Source organism: Lissotriton vulgaris, chromosome 8 (genome assembly GCF_964263255.1).
Source record: "Lissotriton vulgaris chromosome 8, aLisVul1.2, whole genome shotgun sequence".
Classification (NCBI taxonomy): Eukaryota; Metazoa; Chordata; class Amphibia; order Caudata; family Salamandridae; genus Lissotriton; species Lissotriton vulgaris.
This window is the reverse complement of record NC_141696.1, coordinates 487,119,387-487,140,563: the sequence shown is the minus strand read 5'-3', so window position 1 is coordinate 487,140,563 and position 21,177 is coordinate 487,119,387. Positions and strand designations below refer to the sequence as shown.

Below are 21,177 nucleotides of genomic sequence, written 5' to 3'. Positions count from 1 at the left end.
GCCATATTGAGTGTTATTCTAGGCTGTAGGTCTCGGATTTGAGGCTAGCTCCCCTTTCCCTTTTGGAGCATACCCTTTATGATAGTACAGAGATGGCCAGTGCCTATCATTTTCTCTGGAAGGGGTTTAAATTTAACACTCAAAGACATCCTTCTGCACCACACATTGAATGTAAAGTGTCTTTAACTTTTGTTGAGAACCTGAATTACCAGTCTTGTGGTTTTGAAATGGACAAAACTGTCTCCATCTTGAAAATAGTTTTTTTGATAAACACATTTTTATTGATTTAACAAAGAGCACTAGCCAATCATCCCGACACCATGATAATATAGAAATATAGGCAATGTTCTGAGTAACCCATTCACAGGGATGGACAAATTCACACGATATACATTTGAACATTCCCGGCGAGACTAAACCATTCCTCCCAACGACTTCCCCCAGACCCTTCAGTATTTCTTGGGACAGCCCATCTTGAATATTGGTAAATGTTTTTTTGTATATTTTAACACTTTCCTCTACCACTTTACTTGAAGGCATTTAAGCACTTCATTTCATTTAAGAACTTCAGACTACTACACTTATAACAACCAAGCCAGATTACTCACTTTTTAAAATCAAGCTTGCCTTCTCCCGCTGAGCCATTTCTTAAGTGCACCTACATAAGAATGTTGGCCTTTTAGGCCAAAACGAATGTCTGATATTTACTGTAATTTTGTCCTTTCAGATCCTGAAGTACACCCTCAAAATGAAGATTACTGGGGCCATGTAAACCCCATTGGTCCCCGAGCTTGCTATGACGAAGGCAAAAGAGTTGCTGAAACTATGTGTTATGCCTACATGAAGCAGGTTAGTTAGCATGCTTGAGATTATACTGTCCACACTACTGTCAAAAGCTAAAACAGAATAGAGAGTATGTCACATTAATTGTGATTATCTAGAAGTAGAGGTTGTGAGAAGTTAGCCTGGTATATGCTGTCCACTAATTAATTAAAGTGGGCACCTTGCACCAGTCCAAACGACCCTTATGATGTTTAAGGTCAAAGATATCCTTTAGCTATCCCAGTGGTAGCTGTGAAGAGCAGCCTTCAGGCTTAATGTGGAAGGAATGTAAAGCAGCTTGTTTTACCAGATGATCACCTTTAGTATTAACTAAATAAAATGAGAACCACACAGTAGTTATAAAAATATGTATTTATTTATATAACCCTAACTAGTATCCTCTACACGAGGATACAACACAAGGCACAAAATACTTTATCAAAGAAACAGTTTATTTATTTAGAAAATGTTATATAGCACGAACATGACCATCGTGGGTATCCGAGTGCTTTACAGTTTATAAATCAAGAAGGGTCCTAGCAAACAAACAGAATCAACAAAGTGAAAAATTCAGTCTCGTAATGTCCTACATTCTCGTGAGCCAGGCAGTTGGGTCACAAATGAACGTCTGTGACCTCAGCGTCCAATGGAGAAGCCTGACTGACGTTGAAATTTCTTCATCAAGTGCCCTTTGACTTCTTTTTTGAAGAGGGCAGTGGAAGGGTTCATCCTGACTTCGGGGGGGGGGAGGGAGTTCCAGATCCTTGGAGCCATACCGGAGCCGGCTTGATTGTAGGTCTTTTTTTCTTGAATTTATGTGTGGTTGGGGCTGCCGCGCATTGCTTGCTGCCGGACTAGGTATTGAGCCTAGGTGGGGTCGCGTCCGGGCAGTGCATCGTGCAGGCCTATCCCCATACATGCTGTGACCTCCCCCACACTCAAAAATGTTGCCCGGGTGGGGGAAGGCGAAACAGCCTGCAGCCGGAGGAAACACCATAAAGGACCCCAGGGGCTCAGAGCCACATGATCGAGAAGTGTTCGCCTCAAGGCAGAATTGAAGATCTAGGCTAAAACTGAAATACAGCCCATCGCTTACCAGCTTCATCTCACAGCGGGTTCATCCCTGCGGCGCTCTGCCCCTACCACATACACCTTTCATTGCTCGCTGGCCGTGGTCTTGGTACCCTCTCTTCTGCAGAATGGGGAAAAATGGCCCCAAGCAATCAAAGTTGCCATTTGATAATAAACTGCTTACCTGCCTTATGGAATCAGGCCCAGACACTAACACAGAGGCGGACAGCCGAGGGGGTCAGAGGACCTCCGGGGAATCCTGCTTGAGGTCAGAACCAGCCTCAAGACCATTGACACCAAAGTGGACACTTTGATCTCCAGGCTGAACATAGTCAAAACGCAGGTTGACTCTCATGAAACCAGACGAGACCTCTTAGAAAATCAAGTCTCGGATGTGCACGAGTTCCTGGTGGAATCCAAAGACCAACTTCTCCAGATGGAAAAGGTCCTCCACACGATCAAAGCAAAAAATTAGGACTTCGCTCGCTCTAGGCCAAATAATTTCAGTATAACAGGAAATCCTGAGACAGCGATCCCCTAGTTGGAACCCTACATAGAGACTCTACTGTGTGACCTATTTGGCACAGATCTCTCCTCCGTGTTCATAGTAGAACATGCACACTGCTTGCTGGGTCCCCGACCCCCCCCAGTGGGCACCACACCAAGACCTATCATTGCGCGTATACTCAACTATCGGCACTGCAACAACATTTTGTGCCTGGTTAGAGAGCGCAGAACTATTGATCATCATTGAAACAATATCTTGTTCTATGCTGACTTCACCCCCACGGTACAAGCGGCCGCCGTGACTTTCGGCTTACCAAACACATCCTACAACAGGCCGAAATTCCATACGCTTTGCTTCACCAAGCCAAACTAAAAGTGACCTTGATGGACAATCCTACATTTTCACATATGCAGAGTCAGCCCTCAAATACGCCAAGCACATCAGCAGCTGTAAAAAGTCACCCAGGCCCACTCAGAACACTGGAGCAGACACTGGCATGAGTGACTGACTGATAATATAAAACTAAGCCTAGGCCACTTGCAATACAAAATGCTGGTACATCTATGCCTTAAGGCCTGTGCTCAAAATACTATCTCATAACTGCATACCCTACTTTGCCTACTGTACATACAATGCACGGCCACCCCGCTGCTGTGGCTGGGCAGTACTCTGGCGACTCTGGCCCCCACAGCAGAACTCCCATTGAGAAGTTCGTTTTTGAGTTACTTTTCAGTTGGAGGGAGGCGGGAGGGATGTAAATCACAACCTAATTGAGGTTGAGGGTTTGGGGTGGGGGGGGGGGGGGGGGGGGGGACTAGTTTTGCAGTTGGGGCGGGTTTGGGACACTAGGGCACACAACACTAAAAAGCGAGCACAAGAGGGGTCACCCACTCACCCTGCACATCAAAGAACCTTAACAACATACCTACCTTGGACATCTACAATTTGAACATGAGCTAAACATTAAACCCGGGCATACTTGCAACATGTCTGTAAACTAGCAGCATTCATGACTTTGGTTACTTTCCTTACTTGGAATATTAGAGGGCCTAATGACCACAGAAAAGCATGCCTCCTCTACGCGTACTTAATCAGACTTAAGATAGACATATGCTTTCTACAAGAAACTCATCTCCAAAACATGTCAGACCCAAACTACATAACAGACACTTGAGTGATGTGCACTCCCCGGTCTACTCAAATTATGCACGTGGAGTGGCTCTATTGATACGAAGAGGACTAGGATGGACCATGTCCCATACCGCAGTTGTCTCTGAGGGCAGATACATTAGCATAAGTGGCAAACTGGAAAAAAACCATCACCCTGGTGGCAATTTACAGGCTCAATACAGATGACTCTAACTTCTTTGACATGGTCTGGTCCAATATTTCCCTGATGGAATGTGACACTAATATGGGGGAGGCTTTAATGCCATCCTGAATAACACACAGGATCGTTCTGCGCCACCCGGAGTCTTCATCCCAGGGCATGTCATAAACTACTATCCATAATCCAGAAAGTGGTGCTCATAGACATCTGGCACAAATGGTATCCAGAAACAGCTGAAGGCACTGGCATTTCATTGTACCATAATGCCTGGTCTAGATTGGACTTTTGGCTGACAACAGGAGAAGTGGCGGCTTGGGGCACTGATACCCAACACCTGGCACGCACTCTATCTGACCACGCACTTGCCTTTCTCAATTGAACAATACCCCAGACATCTCTGGGGTATTGTTCAATTGAGACACTGGACACAGGACACTTGTATGTCCGGAGGAGGTTTGCACCAAGATACTACAATATTTCACACTCAATGAGGGATCTGTATCGTCCCCCTCGAAGCTCTGGGAGGCCTTCAAGGCCATAATCTGAGGAGCATGCATAGCCAAACAGTCGAGGATACTGAAATCAATCAGGCACACCCTGGAACGAATAGAACAAGACATCTGCGGCACAGAATTCGTATACCATCGCAGCAATGACCCTAAACATCTAGCTACCATTACGGTGAAAGTTACAGAATATGGGGAAGAGGCACACCGAGAAACTTGCTTTCTTGGTAACCACGCATGGGCCAGACGTTATGGAGAGGGAGACTGCACCGGCAGAACCTTGGCTTTAATACTCAAATGCCCGCGGACATCATCCTATACATTTGAGCTGTTAGACGATAACTCCAGTCACATTAGAGGACAATGTGCCAGTCTTGACCTCTAGTAAAATTCTATGCTACACTTTACACCTCTACAGGCAGTGGTTGAAACTCAGAGCTGCGCGAATACTTCAAGTCGATCGAACTAGTTTTGCTAGAAGATGCATACTGCACATATCTATAGCCTTTCACATCCGATGACCTAAACCAGGCCATTCAAAGCATGCCAGGAGACAAAGCTCCTGGACTAGATGGGCTGACAGTTTACTTCTATAAAGCGTATGCAGTCATACTCGCATCCCAGCTCCACGCAATATTTCAGTAATCATTAGACAAGGGGGTTCTACCCCCATCTATGCGTGAACCAGTGATAATTTCACTTCTAAAACCAGACAAGCCCGCCAATCAGTGCGACACCTACCTCCCACTGTTTCTCATAAACATAGACACCAAAATACTCACTAAACTCCTCGCTAACAGGCTTCAACCTCTCCTTCAACTTATCGTTAGACCAGATCAGTCAGGGTTCATCACTGGGTGCTCCACGATGCATAATTTGGGCACCTTCTTCACTTCATTGCATCACCTAGATCCTCACCTACCGGCACTCGCTGCCTTTCTGGATGCCACTAAGGCATTTGACTCACTTGAATGGTCATACTTATTCACCGTACTGTCCAGAATGGGCTTTAGCATGCAATTCATTACATTAATACGTGTACCTTACACAAACGCCACAGCCAGGCTGAAAGCCAACAATATAATCTCTGCCCCTTTTGCAGTCTCACGCGGTACCAGGCAGGGATGTCTCCTCTCCTCCTTTCCTTTTCACAGTAGCTATGGAACCTCTTGCAGCGAGACTACGCCAACACCATGTAACTAGAGGACTGGGTTTCACAGACTGAGTACTTGTAGTCTCAAAGTATGCGAGTGACGTAACCCTTTATGTAAGCAAACCTGAAGAAAACCTAAACCCTGTACTGAGGGAGATCACACATTTTGGCGGTCTGTCAGGAATAAATATAAATTTGTCCAAATCTGAATTGGACATCCCGATGGCATGCACCCAAGGCCAGATCAAATACCTGGGGATCTGGCTAAGCCGAGACACGCAGGAACTTTGGAGCATGAACTATGGGCGCACTATGAACTGGCTCGAGGAAAGGTGTTGCTGTGGTACCAGTTTCCCCTATTCCTGACAGGCAGAATCGCGTATCAAAAATGGTGGTTCTGCCAACATTTCTTCACTTATTTGTAAACTTACCCCTACCACTAAACTGTGCATTCTTCAAGAATCTCCATTCCCAAAGGTTGGCCCTTTTCTGGGAGGGTAAACAACCTCGCATATCCTGGGAGCTTCTCACATCGCCATTCAAACAGGGAGGACTTGGCGCCCCTAACCTCACCTAATACACATTGTGCTCACAGGCCCAATTCCTGTACTATTGGGTACACCGGGCACCATTTCAGCCTCACGTTGCTGTGGAAAAAGACATCGCCGTTCTCACCCCACTTCAAGTTGCTATATATCAAACCTACAGACATCCTAGAGATAAGTCAACACTGTGGAAACTCTGAGGGGGGCAAGGAAGGGTCTGCGCAGACTTGTAGACATCCAGTCTCTTTACGAAAAAGCTATCCCACTAGCACACCACCCTCTTTTCACTTCTCTACATGACTGTGGGGCCAGATTTCACAGTCATGGCACCCCCGGTTTCAAATCTAGACCCCCCCATCCTTATCGGATCTGCTCACATACAACCAAATCACAGCAACATGCCAGCAGATACACGCTTCTTTCCCTGACGCGCCGCCCATCCTGTCATCACTCAAGCATTTGCTGACTAATCCCTATTCTCTAAAACTCATAACATGCTTGTACAATACTACCCAGCGCACTGCCTCGGCGACCACTGATTAGTAGCGGAATTACCGCTGCTCTCAACTTGAGCTCTTATCCCCGAACTAGAATATACGTCTAATCCATTTTAAATTAGATTATATTGCACCCCCATACAGATGCTCAAAATGAGTCTCGGGTCTGACACAAACTACTGGAAATGCACGAACACTCGAACATCATTCCTGCATCTAACATGATCAGACACACGCCGTCTATCTGCCATGATGCTCTTGCTAGCTATACGCCGAATAGCCATGCACTGGGATGCCATCACGGCCCCCTCAATAGACTCCTGGTTACAGGACATCACATACTGCCAAGAACAGCTAACAGAGTATTGGTAGCTGATGCCTCCAGCGTCCAGACCCAAGGACATCTGGGTCCCGTTCACACTAGGCAAATGCCCAGAGCATAGCTGCACACGGCACTCTGGTTGCACCCTCAAGCTGAACACATCTAAGCAAAAGACAGTGGTAACTACCTGATCAGACCAGCTGCCCTCCTTAGCTTGCTCACTCGAACAATAGCCGTGCATACAGCTGGAATGCCCAATCAAGCGATCTTTATTTATGATGATTACGATGTGCTCACTAAATAACCACAGTATCGTCTTTGCTTTTAGTGGACAACAGGTTGCAGATTACTTTGCAGGATGCCTTAATCCCCTGCCCCAGCCCCCAAGATTAATAGCTGAATGTATTGTTCATAATGAGCCATGTTTTGTTTTTCTTCTGACCCTACTGCAACAGTTAATAACAAAATGTATGGCCAATATTGTGTATTTTTCTGATGGAAAATTTAAAAATAAAAATATAAAAAGACCATCTGAGCTAGATTCACTTGGTTCTGGAACTAGGATGCCATTTTCGGCCATTTATCTAGTTCCTCTAATGGAATTTCCTCGGTGTGAACTGGTGATTTCTGCGACCCCCCCTTGTGAATCCCCTCTTAGTCCTCTTGGCCTTGCATTGCACTTTGGGGCTTCTTGGAGAGGATTCTGCTTGAGGTTACATTAATGTCCCAGCACAAGACTTTTTTTCCTCCAAAGTGGATTTTGTGTCTTCCACTGTACGCATAGGCTTGTGTGCCCGATTTGAGCTTGAGTTGTGTATCTGGTCTTATATTGGTGGTGGTCTGTTTTTCAAGCACGCATAGACTGCCTTCTGAAGCCTCCAGTAGATCCCTTAGTTTGTGCCTTACGCTGGGGTTATCCCATGGTAACTTTCTGGCCCAAGCACTGTCCTATGGTGAGCATTTTACTACGTCTTGCTCAGTGTGACAGCCAGGGTAGGGACAGGAGCTGGTAGGGAGTGTGATTCTGCTGCTATGATGCCAAACAAGTTCCCAACCCTTTTTTTGTTCTCTACTAGACTTCAGTGACGCTCTTTTGTTTAACCCTCCTGTAACTTCGCTCCTCTGAGCTACAGTTCCTCCTGGACTTCTCTTTTTGGGTTCTGTCAGAGCTGCCTTTCGCGGCCTTACACTGGGGCCAATCTGAGGCACCGTTGCTGAATTTCTTTTCCTTTTGTTTTTTTATGAACTTTATAATTTTCTACCAAAGTACTTTGCTCACTCAATGAGGCAGCACAGTTTAATGCAAAATTATTAAAAGTGATGTATTCAGGAAACCAACCAGGGCATTTGATTGCAAACCATGAGTTCATAGCGAAAAGAAAAATGGAATTGTCAGTAATAAAGAACGATGTGGTAGTCATAGTGAGCAGTGGCAGTTGAACATAATTTTGAAGAGTTCTGCCACCTATTCTCATTAATTAGCTAACAGGAGGGGGTCCTCATAGATGAAAAACTCAGTAATCTAAATGGTAAAATATCTAGGGAACTAAAGGTAGTCAAAGCACCAAAAGCAATTATTTGGGATTATGCTGCAACTCGAGGTTTCATTAGAAAGCTCCACTCGACTTTCCATTGAGGTTGTCCAGAGGCTCCCACTGGGTCATCTGCTCTGTCCTGGTTACATTATACTGGCCCTGACCTTTAGATGGCCTCTGGCAGCACCATATTCTTTTTGGCAGCACAATTGGACATGAGTCCCAAGCTCCTCATTATTTCGTTCTGGGCTTGTGCCTGTACAATCTGTTTGCCCACCAGTGGCTGCCTTAACAGCATTATACTGGTTTGCTCTAGGTGATCTGAATGACTGACTGCTTCTGCTCCATTCATTAACTCCCTCTGGCAAGCCCGCCACATTCAAAGGAATTTGCATCACAGTATGAGCAGTACGGAGATTAGGCTGAGGTTTATTCTGTTCAGTTGACAAACGACATGAGTGAAAGTATAATAGAACAGAGGGATAGTGGGGGGTTAGGTCTCAGTGATAGAAGGATGCAGTTAGTATGTAGCAAGAACATAACACTTTATACTCCGTGCCAGGTAACAAAGGCAAAAATTGAACCAGACCAATGTTTAACACAATGAAGACATATGTGCAGACATGGAGAAAATAAACATCAAACTAGAAGACTTTGGCATAAAGCAAGACAGATATCCTACGTAAAGACAGTGGTTGTAGCGAAAGTAGTGCAAAATAGTATGTCATTTTGTATTTCATTATCTTGCCCAGGTTCGTGTATCACTAGCAATGTGGAATGTAGATGATATTGAAGAGTCAAACTACTCCCAGGTCTAGAAAAGTTAGCAGCTATATGTTGCAACTTTTTCTTCAGTCTTGTTGGCCTCACACATGTATTGAATCGCTTATGATCACATTCCCTAACAGAATGCACATGCAAGACTCCAACTCTAAAATACATTTTTCTCCCATTGAGTTGTTTACCAGAGCTCTTAGTAAAATCTGTGTAGAGAGATCGAAAATTTGAGAACAAATACTGGTGGGTGTTAGTGATTCCAGCGAAGAAATGGGTTCTTCAGAGCCAAAATATCGATCAACAGAAATCCTAGATTTCCTTCTATTTCAGCACCTCTCCGTCTTGCTAGCCTGAATCAGCAGGGTATAAATGAAAATCTGATAAACTTTTAACTGAAGATTCCTCACTTTAGAATACTCCCCAGGCGTCAGACTAGATCTGGAAAATCTTGAGCAGTACCTCTGCGTGCCAGTAGATGCTGTGGATTGGCTCTGCACCAGAAGTGACATTGTGGTGCCTTCATTAGGTCCACTCCAGCGAGCTGACATCAGTTTCTTTCTTTCTGCACCAACAGTTTGGATCCAGAGAGCTACCTCAAACATATTTTGGTTGGCTTTTTTTTTTACTTTTGTCAAACATTGTTTTTTTTATTTTCTTGCTTTCAGTCTAATAGGGACATGTCCCCTGTGGAACCATCTGGATTTGAGCCTTCTGGGGATTGTCCCGGTCCGATGTCTGTGTCTGATCCCCTACTGGTTTGTCTCTGATGCCTGGGAACTGGGCACACGACCCCAAGGCCTGCACGCCCTGCAAGTCCATGCACCTGAAGGCGATCCACGAGCGGGCCCTGCAGCTCCTGGTGACGCATCAGAAGGCTCAACATTGTTCACTGTCCTGATCTTGTTCTCATGGATTCACTCGAGGCTGGACTAGGAGTCGTTTTCACAGATGATCATCTTCAAGATCCAAGCCCTCTTTATTGAAATCAGATAAGTGCAAGAAGTCGTCAAACTGTACTTTGGCTTCACCCAGCTGACCCTGTGCTTATTAGCTCCGCTCTTGCTACATGCAGAGCTGGTGTCAGGACCCGCCCTGCGCTACCTGGAGATTCCCAGCAACTGGGCAATGCTTGCCTAGTTATGGGAATTTGATGACGCTATGCATGCCAACTTTGGGCCTCAGATTCCCTCTGGCGCATCTTCTGGCCCCATGGAGCAGAGACGAGGCCTCAGGATCCATTCCCGAATCCGGAACGACGCCGCCAAAGGTTCCCCCCCTCCCCCCAATGAAAAGGTGGTGTATGGTCCTTTGGAGGAGGATCTTGCTAATGACAAAAGCTGGTACAAGGAGCTAGGTTATGCTAGTAGTCTTAACACTTCACCACATTGTCCCCTCCAGGTCAGACTGCGGGGGAATATGCGTCATTCTCCACATTGATACGCATGGCTGCAGATGTCCTTGACCTTTAGCTCCCCGCTGTTGAGTTAAAGTCAAATGTCTTGACTAAGGTACTTCAGGTAGGGCATGCACCCCAGAACCATTGCTGCCCTTTATCAAAGCCCTCACCGACACTCTCCTGGGACCTGGGCTAACCACTGCACAGGGACTGCTGTGCACCACCTAATTGCGCAACTGCATTGTCCTGCCACAGGAGACTCTGCCTTCCTTTCCCTGCACTTCTCCCAACAGAGCCTGGTGGCTCAGGCCTCCAAAGCCAAAATCAACTCAAGGTCATTCCCTACCACATTACCGGATAGGGAATTCAAGAGGCTGGATACCTTCGGGAAGGTCCTATTTTCTTCCTCCAGCCTTGCATTGCGTTTGAACACCACATGCCTACTGGGCCACTAATCCTAGGCATTGTGGGATTCTGTTGCGTAGCTGCTTCCCAGGCTGCCTGAGAAAGACCATATGATCCTTAACCAGGCTTTACTGGATGGCAAGGATGCTTCCACAGTATGGACTTCACACCGCAGATTTCCATGGCGTTTACAGTGGCGCTTAACTGACACGATTGTTTACGGTCCACTAGGTTCTCCGGGGATGTTCATTCATTGATTGGCATGCCCTTCGATGGGTTCCTCCTCTTCAGTGAGAAGGCTGATGGGCTTTCCTCCAAAGTAGGTTCACCCCTCGATCTTTGGGCCCCTCTCTCTTTTCAATCCAGCTGCATTAGCAGTCCTTTAGTCCGTACAAGGCCACTGCAGGTGTAATTTTGGGCGTTCAGAATGCCAGCCCTACCCAGTACAACAGCCAGCCCAGTCCTTTTGTCGAAGAGGAGCCACTGAGCCTAAAGAGGACGTGGGCACCATGCCCTGCGAGCTGCCCGGACCCCCTCTCCTTTAGCTGCTGGAACCTTGAAACCTCTTTAGTATGCTCTCCAATAGGCACACACAAATCCTGTAGGGGGCAGGATCAGACATCACCTGTCCCAATGGTTACATTGGACTGGTGGGTGCTCCAGATAATGCAGAAGGGGTACTCCATTCCATTCTTGGACACTTGCCACCAGAGCAGGAACAGCTGAAGGATGACCATCTCGCTTTACTCTGCCAGAAAGTGAAAGCTATGCTGCCCAAAGTGTGTGGCTGTGGGCCTGCTAATCAGACCCACAGCCCAGCTGTTATCTCTCTAAATTGATACCATGTACTTTAGGTACATACCAGATTGGTTACTGGGCCACCCTTGTGAGCCTGTGTATAGTGTACCATAGGTGCACCTTAGGCCTACCAGGGGCTGCAGCATGTATTATACCACTCCTGGTTTGCCTTCCAAACTGACACCACAGGTCTGTTCACACAGCCTGGGTAAGGTGGTGTAATAACTCCTTACTTAGATATAGTATACCTATATCTACCGTTATATACAGACACATGTACACCTGTAAGCATCTCCTATGGTAGGCCTCGACAATCCTGGAGGCAGAGTGCCTGGTTTTATGTGAGAGGGTGCCCTAGCATGAGCTGCGCCCCTCTGCAGGTTTCAGAACCCTCTCCTTCTAGCTGTTCTCTGATATAGCCATACCATATACTACTCTTAAGTGCATTATAATCCTCGCGGTTAATGCTAACTTTGGTTTGGCTTTATCAAAACATGTTGTGTAAGGTGTCTTTGGAATACTATCCCCCTCCCCCCCCCCCCACCCCCCCTCCCACCCCCAGTCCTGGCGGCGGGGGTAGCCTTCTAGATGGAGAAGACATGTAGTTACTGCTTTACCTGGTTAAAGTTAAACAGAGCCTCAGCATCACAAAATGGACGCTTATGCCACAGACACGAGTCTGACCTCCTGCTACTGGAAAAAACTCCTGTAGGGGGGGCCTGGACAATAGTTTTCCTGTCCAGGGAGGTGCTGGCACCTCCCCAGACAGGGGTTTTGTGTATTGGGCAGGGAGGGCTGCATTCAGTGAATGCTTCTAGACACTGCCTGGGGCACACAAGGTGCTCCATGCATAGCCCAGTTCAAACCGGTTGCTGGGGCACACAGCCCCATCTCTGACGCGAAACTGGACAAAGGGGAAGGGGTGTAACCACCCCCTTCTCAGGTCCACCCATACGAGGGACCTACCCAGGTAGTCCAGTCCCCATCCCTAGTCTAAGTATAGGAGCTGTGTCCCTAGGACTTTAGATTACCCTGGATGAATCTTTGAAAGACCTAGCCTGGACCTTCGACGTTCCATTCTGACTTGAAGACGGAAGATATCTCCCTTGTGGTCAAGGAGTGACCACCCTGTTCAAACAGGCACCAACAGCAACTTTGCCGGTGTGCATTTTCAAGGTTTCCGCCGGATCCCGAAGAATCTGCGACACAGGAACTGGACTTCCAGACTTCTCCGACCCACATCCACAGCAAAGCTGAGACCTGTGGTGGACACTAGAGACGTGGGACTGGAACTCCTGGACATCCTGCATTTTGCAAGCTGCAAGATGCTCTCCTTCAACGAGATATCCAGGCCCCCACAATCCGCGAGTGTTCCGTGGGCCCCGCTTTTGTATTTGAGCTAGACACATCTTTCCGGTTCCTAGTCCGTTGGCTAGTGAGTCCCCTGAAGACCTTTCTTTGAATTTGCTCTCCTGGTTGCTCCAGGCTTGCTCTAGCTTCCCTGAAAAGAAGCGCCACAGACCTTGCTGGTCTGCAACAGAGCCAATCTCGACATCCTGCTTGGGTTGCGGTTGCCAAGGCTTGTTGGATCCAATCTGGATACCGACACCGCAGTCAACTAGATCCATCGTGGGACAGCTCGAATCCAGCGCCTGGTCATCTTTGATTCCTCCTGGACCTCGTGGCTGAAGAGACAAGTTCGACTACTTCACCTGAAATCACCAGACATCGCCTGGTTCCTTCCTGGTTTCTTCCTGGTCACTGGCTTTTGACCCAGACTCTGTCCCTTCTGATTTCAGGTTCTTCAGATCTTCGATCCACCCGGACACTTTTCCTCTGATTGCCTGCAGCACTGCTTTGCAGCTCTACATAGAAAACGACGATGAAACCCGACACGAAAAGACACCTATGCACCCGGATTCCCTGGGTGAGGTAACACAAGTACTTCGGTGCTCCTGTGGGTCTTGACTCTCGAAGTGTCCTAGTTTAAAAGGGTTCCATCCTAGTCCATCCGGAAGTGTCCTTAAATTGTATATTTGTAACTTTTACGATCTCCATAGAAAATCAATGGTAACCCGTGCCTGTGTTTAGACACTGCACGCGTCTCCCGTGGGCCTTCTACTTCCTAACCTTTGGTCGATTAGAATAGCCCCAGCGATGCCCCAGGCCTGCTTTCTAATTCTCTCGTGGTTCTTGAACCACTTTCTTAGTATATGGTTTGTGAGGCCCCTAGGGCATAACGTATACTGTGCAACTTATCGTATATTGACTGTGTGACTTGTATTGTAGTTTTACCTCTGACCTCATAAAGAGTGCAGAGGGGTTGTGTTAAGATTAAATACATATATATTTGATATGCACCTTGTGTGGTGTCCTTTCATTTGGTACTCAAGGGATTATAATTGGTAAAACAACTTGCTTAACTCGCCTACTGAAGTCTTAGCCTGAAGACTGCTGGTTCATGCTACCACTAGGATAGCTTTCTATAAGGTTAACTTTGCAACCACAATCAATAAGGGTCGATTAGACTGGTGCAAGGTGCCCACTGGAACTAATGGACATCATATGCCAGGCTAATTTCTCACACCAGTCTCTTTAACTACCTCAACGACTGGCTGTTAAGGGGGGCTCTCCCCAGGCAGTCGGCTACCACCTGCAGACTACAGCGTATCTCCTACCTTCGCTGGGGTTTTCCATCAACTTGCTGAAGTCTCACATGACTCCCTCTAAGACGTTCATTTCATCTGAGCCATTCGGGACAGTGCACTTTTGGGTCTATCCTCCAGAATACCCAGTCTGGGATATTCAGGCGATGACACCGATGTTTGTCTCTATCATGGATTTGGATGAGACTGACTCTGAGGCTCCTGGGCTTCATGGCCTCCTGCATCCTGCTGGTAAAACATGCTTGTTGGCATATATTCAAGCTCTGCTTTGGGGCCTGAAGTACCGGTGGGCACAGAATCGGAGGAAATTCTTCGCCCTGGTCCAGGTATCGGATAGCACTGCAAAAGTAGTGGATAAAGAACTGTGATTGGTTCATCAGCAGACCCCTCTTCCTTCCCCCAACCAATCTCACAGTGGTAAGAGAAGCTTCACTTCAGCGTTGAGGCGGCCATGTAGGAGAGGTGGAGATCAGAGGACTCAGGTCTCCAGCGGAGTCACAGCTCCACAACAATTTGTTGTGTCTTAGAGCGATCCGTCAACATCGAATGCCTTCCTACCATCCATCAAAGGGATTCTTGTTCAGGTTTGTCGACTACACTGCCATGTTCTATTGCAATAGCAGGGCGAAGTGGGGTCGTGGACCCTGTGCCAAGAGACTGTGCACCTCTGGAACTGGCTGGATCACCAGCACATTTTCCTGGTTGTTCAGCACCTGGCTGGTTTTTAGACTGCCAGGGCGGATAAACTCAGCTGCTGGCTGACCAGGAATGGCGTCTGCATCCGGAGGGAACACACTTTCTGTTTCTAGAGTGGGGCAAGCCTTTGCTCGATCTGTTCACCACCTACGAGAATGCACAATGTCCTCACTTCTGCGCTTTGGAGTTTCCAAAGCCGCTCTCACTCAAAGATTCATTTTGTCTTGAGTGCAGTTCAGGACTCGTGTATGTTTTTCCCCCAATACCACTACTGCCCCAAGTTCTCAAGATGTTTCGGGCCGACTGGGCCCAAGTCATCCTAGTAGCCCCAGATTCGGCTCGGAGGGTGTAGTGTCCAGAGAGCTTGAGCATTGCTCCTCTGATCAGGCTTCCCCTTCGAGAGGACATCCTGTTGCATCAAGACAGGGTACTGCCCCCAAACCAGCACACCCCTCTGCTTCATGCATGAAGATTGAGCTGCGACAGTCGAAGGTGTTTGATCACCCTACATTAGTTTGTGATGTTGTTCTTGCAGTCAAGCTTCCTTCCACCAAATACATCTACGCCTGTCTTTGAAAAAGGTTTGTGGTGTTTCACACGCCAGATGCATCACTTTGCTGCACCTCTGTCAATGGTTTTGTTGTTTGTTCTTTCTCTTTTCCGTCAAGGTCTCGCCCGGGGTACTGTCAAAGGTTATTTGTCTGCCATTTCAGCCTTCCTGTGGCTGCTGTATCAACCTTCTCTTTTTAAGTCACCCGATCTGACTAGGTTCCTTAAATATTTGTAAGATCTCTTTCTTCCTGCTCCATTTGTCATGTCCCAATGGGATCTGAACCTTGTTCGTACCTTTCTTATGTGTACTCATTTTGAGTTGCTCCATTTTTGCCCTTTAGAGCTCCTTACCATCAAGACTGTCTTTCTTGTGACAATTACATCAGCCAGGAGGGTCGACAAGCTTTCAGTGAACCTCCCATAAACAGTTTTTGCTGGATAAGTTTGTCCTCCGAACACAAATCTCTTTACTTCCAAAAGTGGTAGATCCTGTTCTATGTTGGCCAAAGTATCACACTGAAAGCTTTCGAGCCCTGCCTTCCCCTTCCAGGGAAGAGGAGTGACTCCATAGACTAGATTCTAAAATTGCTCTCTTTAATATTGATTGCACCAAACCCCACAGGATGGACGATCAGCTCCTTATTGGGTTTGCTGAGGCAAAGAAGGGCAAGACTGTTCCAAAGAGCACCATTTCTGAGATTGTGTTGTATTGTAATTGCATTCATATAGTGCTTACGACCCCTGACGAGGCGTCAAAGCGCTTTTTTCGTCGAGTAGCATGCTACTCCGGAACCCATAAAGGATTAGTGGTGAACAAGTATAGTGAAATATGAAAGTAATTTGAGTGGGGGATATGTTAGTCCGTTATTTGGATTGGAGAGGATAGTGGAGGGATAGAAGAGGGCAAAGGGTTTGCATATATATAGCGTTTGCTACCCCTGATGAAGTGCTGAAGTGCTTTTTCGGTGAGGAGCAGGCTACTCCAAAACCCATGAAGTATTAGTGGAGAATTAGTATAGTGAAATATGAAAGTAATTTGAGTGGTGGCCATGTTAGTCTCTTATTTGGATTGAAAAGGATAGAAGAGGGAGGATCCTAGAACATTTTTTGTTTGTTTTTGTTTTGGAGCTCATAGCAGTTGGAGGAGACTTGGGATGAGTAAAAGGGAGGTGGAGGGGGAAAAGTCAGAGGGAAAGGTTTAAAAAGTCTTGTTTTGGGGTAAAGGAATAGTAGAAAGAGGAATGAGATGATGTAAGACGAGGTAAAGTAGGGAAGAGTCCAGAAAGGTATATTTTGGGGATCATAGTAGTGGTATGGGGTTTGGGATGAATGAGTGAGTGGAGGAGAGTGGAGATTGTGCTGTACCTTTAGGTTCGAGGCATGTGGGCTGCTGAATTCACATCTGTGCATAGATCGCCGCCTAGTGTTGGGTCCGGATGATCACACATTGTTGTCCTGGAAGAGTCTTCGAAGTATCACGAGATAGGTGGCTCCTCCCTTGGACTACAGTGCGCATGGGCATCGACTCCATCCCCAGATTGTTTTTTTCCGCCATTGGGTTCGGATGTATATTGGTTCACTCTAGTCTCAATCGATATAAAAGTTTCTTAAGGCCAAAAGGCCTTTAGTTTTTTCGTCTGTATAGTCTAGCGTTAGGGGCCCGATTATTTCCAGCTCTGTTCTGAGACGGATTTCCAGGAGAGCCGCGTGCTTTTCGGCGCTGAAGGCCCGGTCGACGCCTGAGGCCTTATCGACGAACTATTGTAGAACGGAGCCCGTTCAAGAGATGTCCCGTGTGCAACTCAAAGTATCCCCACATCGACGTCCACCCGGTGTGCAACAAGTGTCTGTTGCCGGATCATGATGAAGCCAGCTGCATGGCTTGTTCCCGTGTTCGATCCAAGAAGACTCTTCTGCATCGACGCGCTGCGCGCCAGAAGGCCCAGCAGACTGCACCGGCGCCTGTGGACATTTTCGATGCCGGGGATGATGGAGCTGACCGGGAAGCTCGTGAGGACTTGTCTAATCCCGCGTCGGAGGTTGACTCCAACTCCGACGAGGATGTTGAAATACTCGAAGCAAAAGAATCGTCGACTAGGTAGGAGACGACGACGGGGCCTTTGGGGCCATGGAAGATAGCTCGAGCGAGGAGCTAACTCAAAGTGACATTGGGGCCGAAACGCTGCCTAAGGCTCAGGTCGAGGGATCGCCACTAGGCCTTACCCAAGATCTTCCAATAAGTTCTACGGCCCCGCCTTCGGACATTGCTATGGAGCCGCAACCTGCGAAATCGAAACCGAAAGTAAAAGCTCCGGTCTCGACGCAAGTGAAAGCACTGGTGCCTACATCGAAACCAAAAGTGCGTATTGCTTTGGTCGGCTCGGAGTCCTCGGACCTGTCTGCACCGACAAAGCAGAAGGCCGTTATCGACCCGAAGAAATAGCTCAAGGGCGTCGAGACGAAGTCTACCGCGCCCAAGGCAAAGGTCAAGGCAGTCGACCCGAACAAATCGGCGCCGAAGACAGTCGACACCGACAAAAGACTCAGTGATCCGAAGGTTCTTGAACCTCCGCGTCGACAAGACCAAAAGCGGACCGGCCCACGAGTCCACGTCTGGGGGTGCCTCGAAGGATTCAGTCGAGTCGACGCAACCGTCCGCCTCATTCTCGAAGCAGGTGGTAGACTCCCTAAAGTGCATCAAGGACAAGGCCTCGGGTGTCGGGCCTAAAGATCCTCCACCTTCGAAGCCTGCCGACAAACATCAAAACACGTCAACGCCCATCCACTTCACGCTGCCGCCGAAAGTGGTGCTAAAGGCTTTCGCCCCTAAGATAACCACTGACGTGCCCGAGAAGGCGTCCTTGGTGCCGAAGTCCACAACAGCGGTCCCGGCCATGAAGCATCGACAATCCTTGTTGGAAGAGCAACAGGAACACTTTATTGATGCCGAAACAGGCAGACTTTCCCTTTATAAGCGGAAAATCGCCCCGGAACAGCCGATGGAGTCCTACAAAATTCCACTGAAGAAGAAAAAGGACTCTACTTCGACGCCCGTTCTTGTAGAACCGGTGTCTCCACATGGCCAAGATGTCTCACCCACTTATTCGGATGTGGACATTGGGTAAGGTGATAATGATGAATACAGCTATCCGGTCTACACTGATCCAGATGATACCAATGAACCCTGGGCAGCTGCTGCTGACCCAGGTGACCCTCACTCTACCCCAGACACTCAAATGTATGCTATAAAAACATCACCCACTGAGGATTTGGCTGCATTTAATGCCCTCATTGAAAGGGCAGCTAAGAATCATGACTTCCAGCTCCATGCTGACCCCATTGAAGTAGACTTTCTTTTTGACACCTTTTCCGTCTCAGAGAGGACTGTCAAGACCCTGACTATGTTGAAGGGTGTTGTGAAGCATGCTGGGGAAATTTTTAAGGAGCCTACAAGAACCAGGGTGATAAACCCCAGGATTGAGAAAAAATATAAACCGGCGCCTGGTGACCCTACTTACATCAAAGGACAGTTGCCGTTGGACTCTCTTGTTGTTTCTAACGCCCGGAAGAGGGCTAATTCACAAACGACTGGTGATGCTCCTCCCCCAGATAAAGAATCTAAGGTGTTTGAGGCATCGGGGAAAAGGGTGGAAGCTCAAGCGGCCAATATTTGGCGCATTTCAAACACTCTGGCTCTTCTAGCCAGGTATGACAGGGCACACTACGACACACTTGAGACCCTGTTACAGCACCTGAAAGATGAATACAAAGAGGCAGATGAGATGCTCATCCAAGAAGGGAAGCTCATATCTAATGCTTCTATCAAATGTGCACTGGACGCAGCAGACACCGCGGCCAGAGCAGTTAACACTAGTGTTATGCTGAGACGACATGCCTGGCTTAGAATCTCCGGATTCAAGCCGAAAATACAGACCACCATTCTCAATCAGACAGTAAACCCTGATCATCTATTTGGCCCAGAGGTGGACACCACCTTAGAAAAAATCAAAAAAGACACTGAAACTGCCAAGTCCATGGGGGCCCTACAGTCCCAGCAGTTCCGGGGTGGTTCTTTTCGTCGCTCAAGCAAACCACACAGTACTATAAAGGCGGCACGCAGACCACATACACCAAGCAAAGTCGGGGTGGATATCGTGGAAGCAGCGCCAAAGGCCGAGGTCGTGGAAACAACAACTCCAGATCCTCCACCACTAACAAACAGTGACGCCTTGTCACTGCCCCCCGATCACAAAACACCTGTCGGGGGGAGACTTCAACAGTTCCTGCCAGTCTGGAAGTCCATCACCACAGACAGGTGGGTCACACAGCTTATCCAGTACGGTTATTGTCTGGAGTTAACATCCACTCCACCCAACATACCCCCAAGACACCGTCCTATGTCCGCCGAGCATTTGCACTTATTGCAGCAGGAGGTACTCGTCATGCTGCAAAAAGGGGCAATCGAGCTCGTGCCTGTGGAAGAAAGAGGCACAGGAGTTTACTCACTGTACTTCTTGATACCAAAAAAGGACGGGTCCCTCAGACCCATACTGGACCTCAGACCCCTCAATCAGTACATTCTGTCGGAGCACTTTCACATGCTAACGCTGCAGCAAGTCCTACCGTTGCTCAGTCAGAGATTTTCTCGCATCATTAGATCTGAAGGATGCGTATTTTCATATTCCGCTGCACCCGTCACACAAAAAATACCTCAGGTTCACCATCCAAAACAAGCATTACCAGTTCAGGGTTCTACCTTTCGGAGTCACCACGGCACCCAGGGTGTTTACAAAGTGCCCGGCGACTGTGGCGGCGCACCTACGGAGGCAAAACATTCACATCTACCCTTATCTGGACGACTAGCTAATCCAGGCAAAGTGTGCCGCCCACATGTCCCACACCATTCACCTTCTTCACGATCTGGGATTCTCACTGAATTACCCAAAGTCCCACCTGCAACCCGCCCACATACGGCAGTATCTGGGTGCGACCATAAACACTCTGGCAGCCACAGCACAGCCAAATTCAGTGAGGGTCAGCAGCATTCAATCGCTGATACAGAAATTCAGACCTCAACACTCACTTCCAGCACGAGTGTTCATGCAGTTGATAGGCATGATGGCTTCCTGCATCTCCATAGTCCCGCATGCGAGACTACACATGCGTCCGCTTCAGGAGTGCTTGGGACATCAGTGGACTCAGGCTCACGGACAGTTGAAAGACCTAGTGTTGGTAACCGGTCGTGCATAAAACTCTCTGCATTGGTGGAATCCACAAAACCTTTGCAAGGGACGACCGTTCCAGGAGCCTGTGCCACAGGTCATTCTGACAATGGACGCTTCTCTCCAGATTTGGGGAGCTCATGTACTCCATTACACTGTGCAGGGACTATGGACTCCACAGCAAAAGAAGATTCACATCAACGTTCTAGAACTGATGGCTATCTTCATGGCAATGAAAGCATTCAGGGTACATCTGTGCAACAAGGTTGTGTTGGTCCGGACGGACAACATGACTGCCATGTACCACATCCAGAAGCAGGGTGGTACACACTCTCCACAGTTCTCATCTGGCTCAGAGCATGTGGAAGTGGGCCAT

The 21,177-nt window shown here is 47.8% G+C and overlaps 1 protein-coding gene across 1 annotated transcript in view; it reads left to right on the top strand.

The window, feature by feature from the left end:
* UXS1 (UDP-glucuronate decarboxylase 1) overlaps positions 1-21,177 on the top strand; it is a 226,566-nt gene that overhangs the window by 130,591 nt on the left and 74,798 nt on the right. Inside the window, exon 9 of the mRNA XM_086934303.1 lies at positions 728-849. Coding sequence (XP_086790429.1) covers positions 728-849 — 122 coding nt within the window. The remainder of the gene's footprint in view (positions 1-727; positions 850-21,177) is intronic.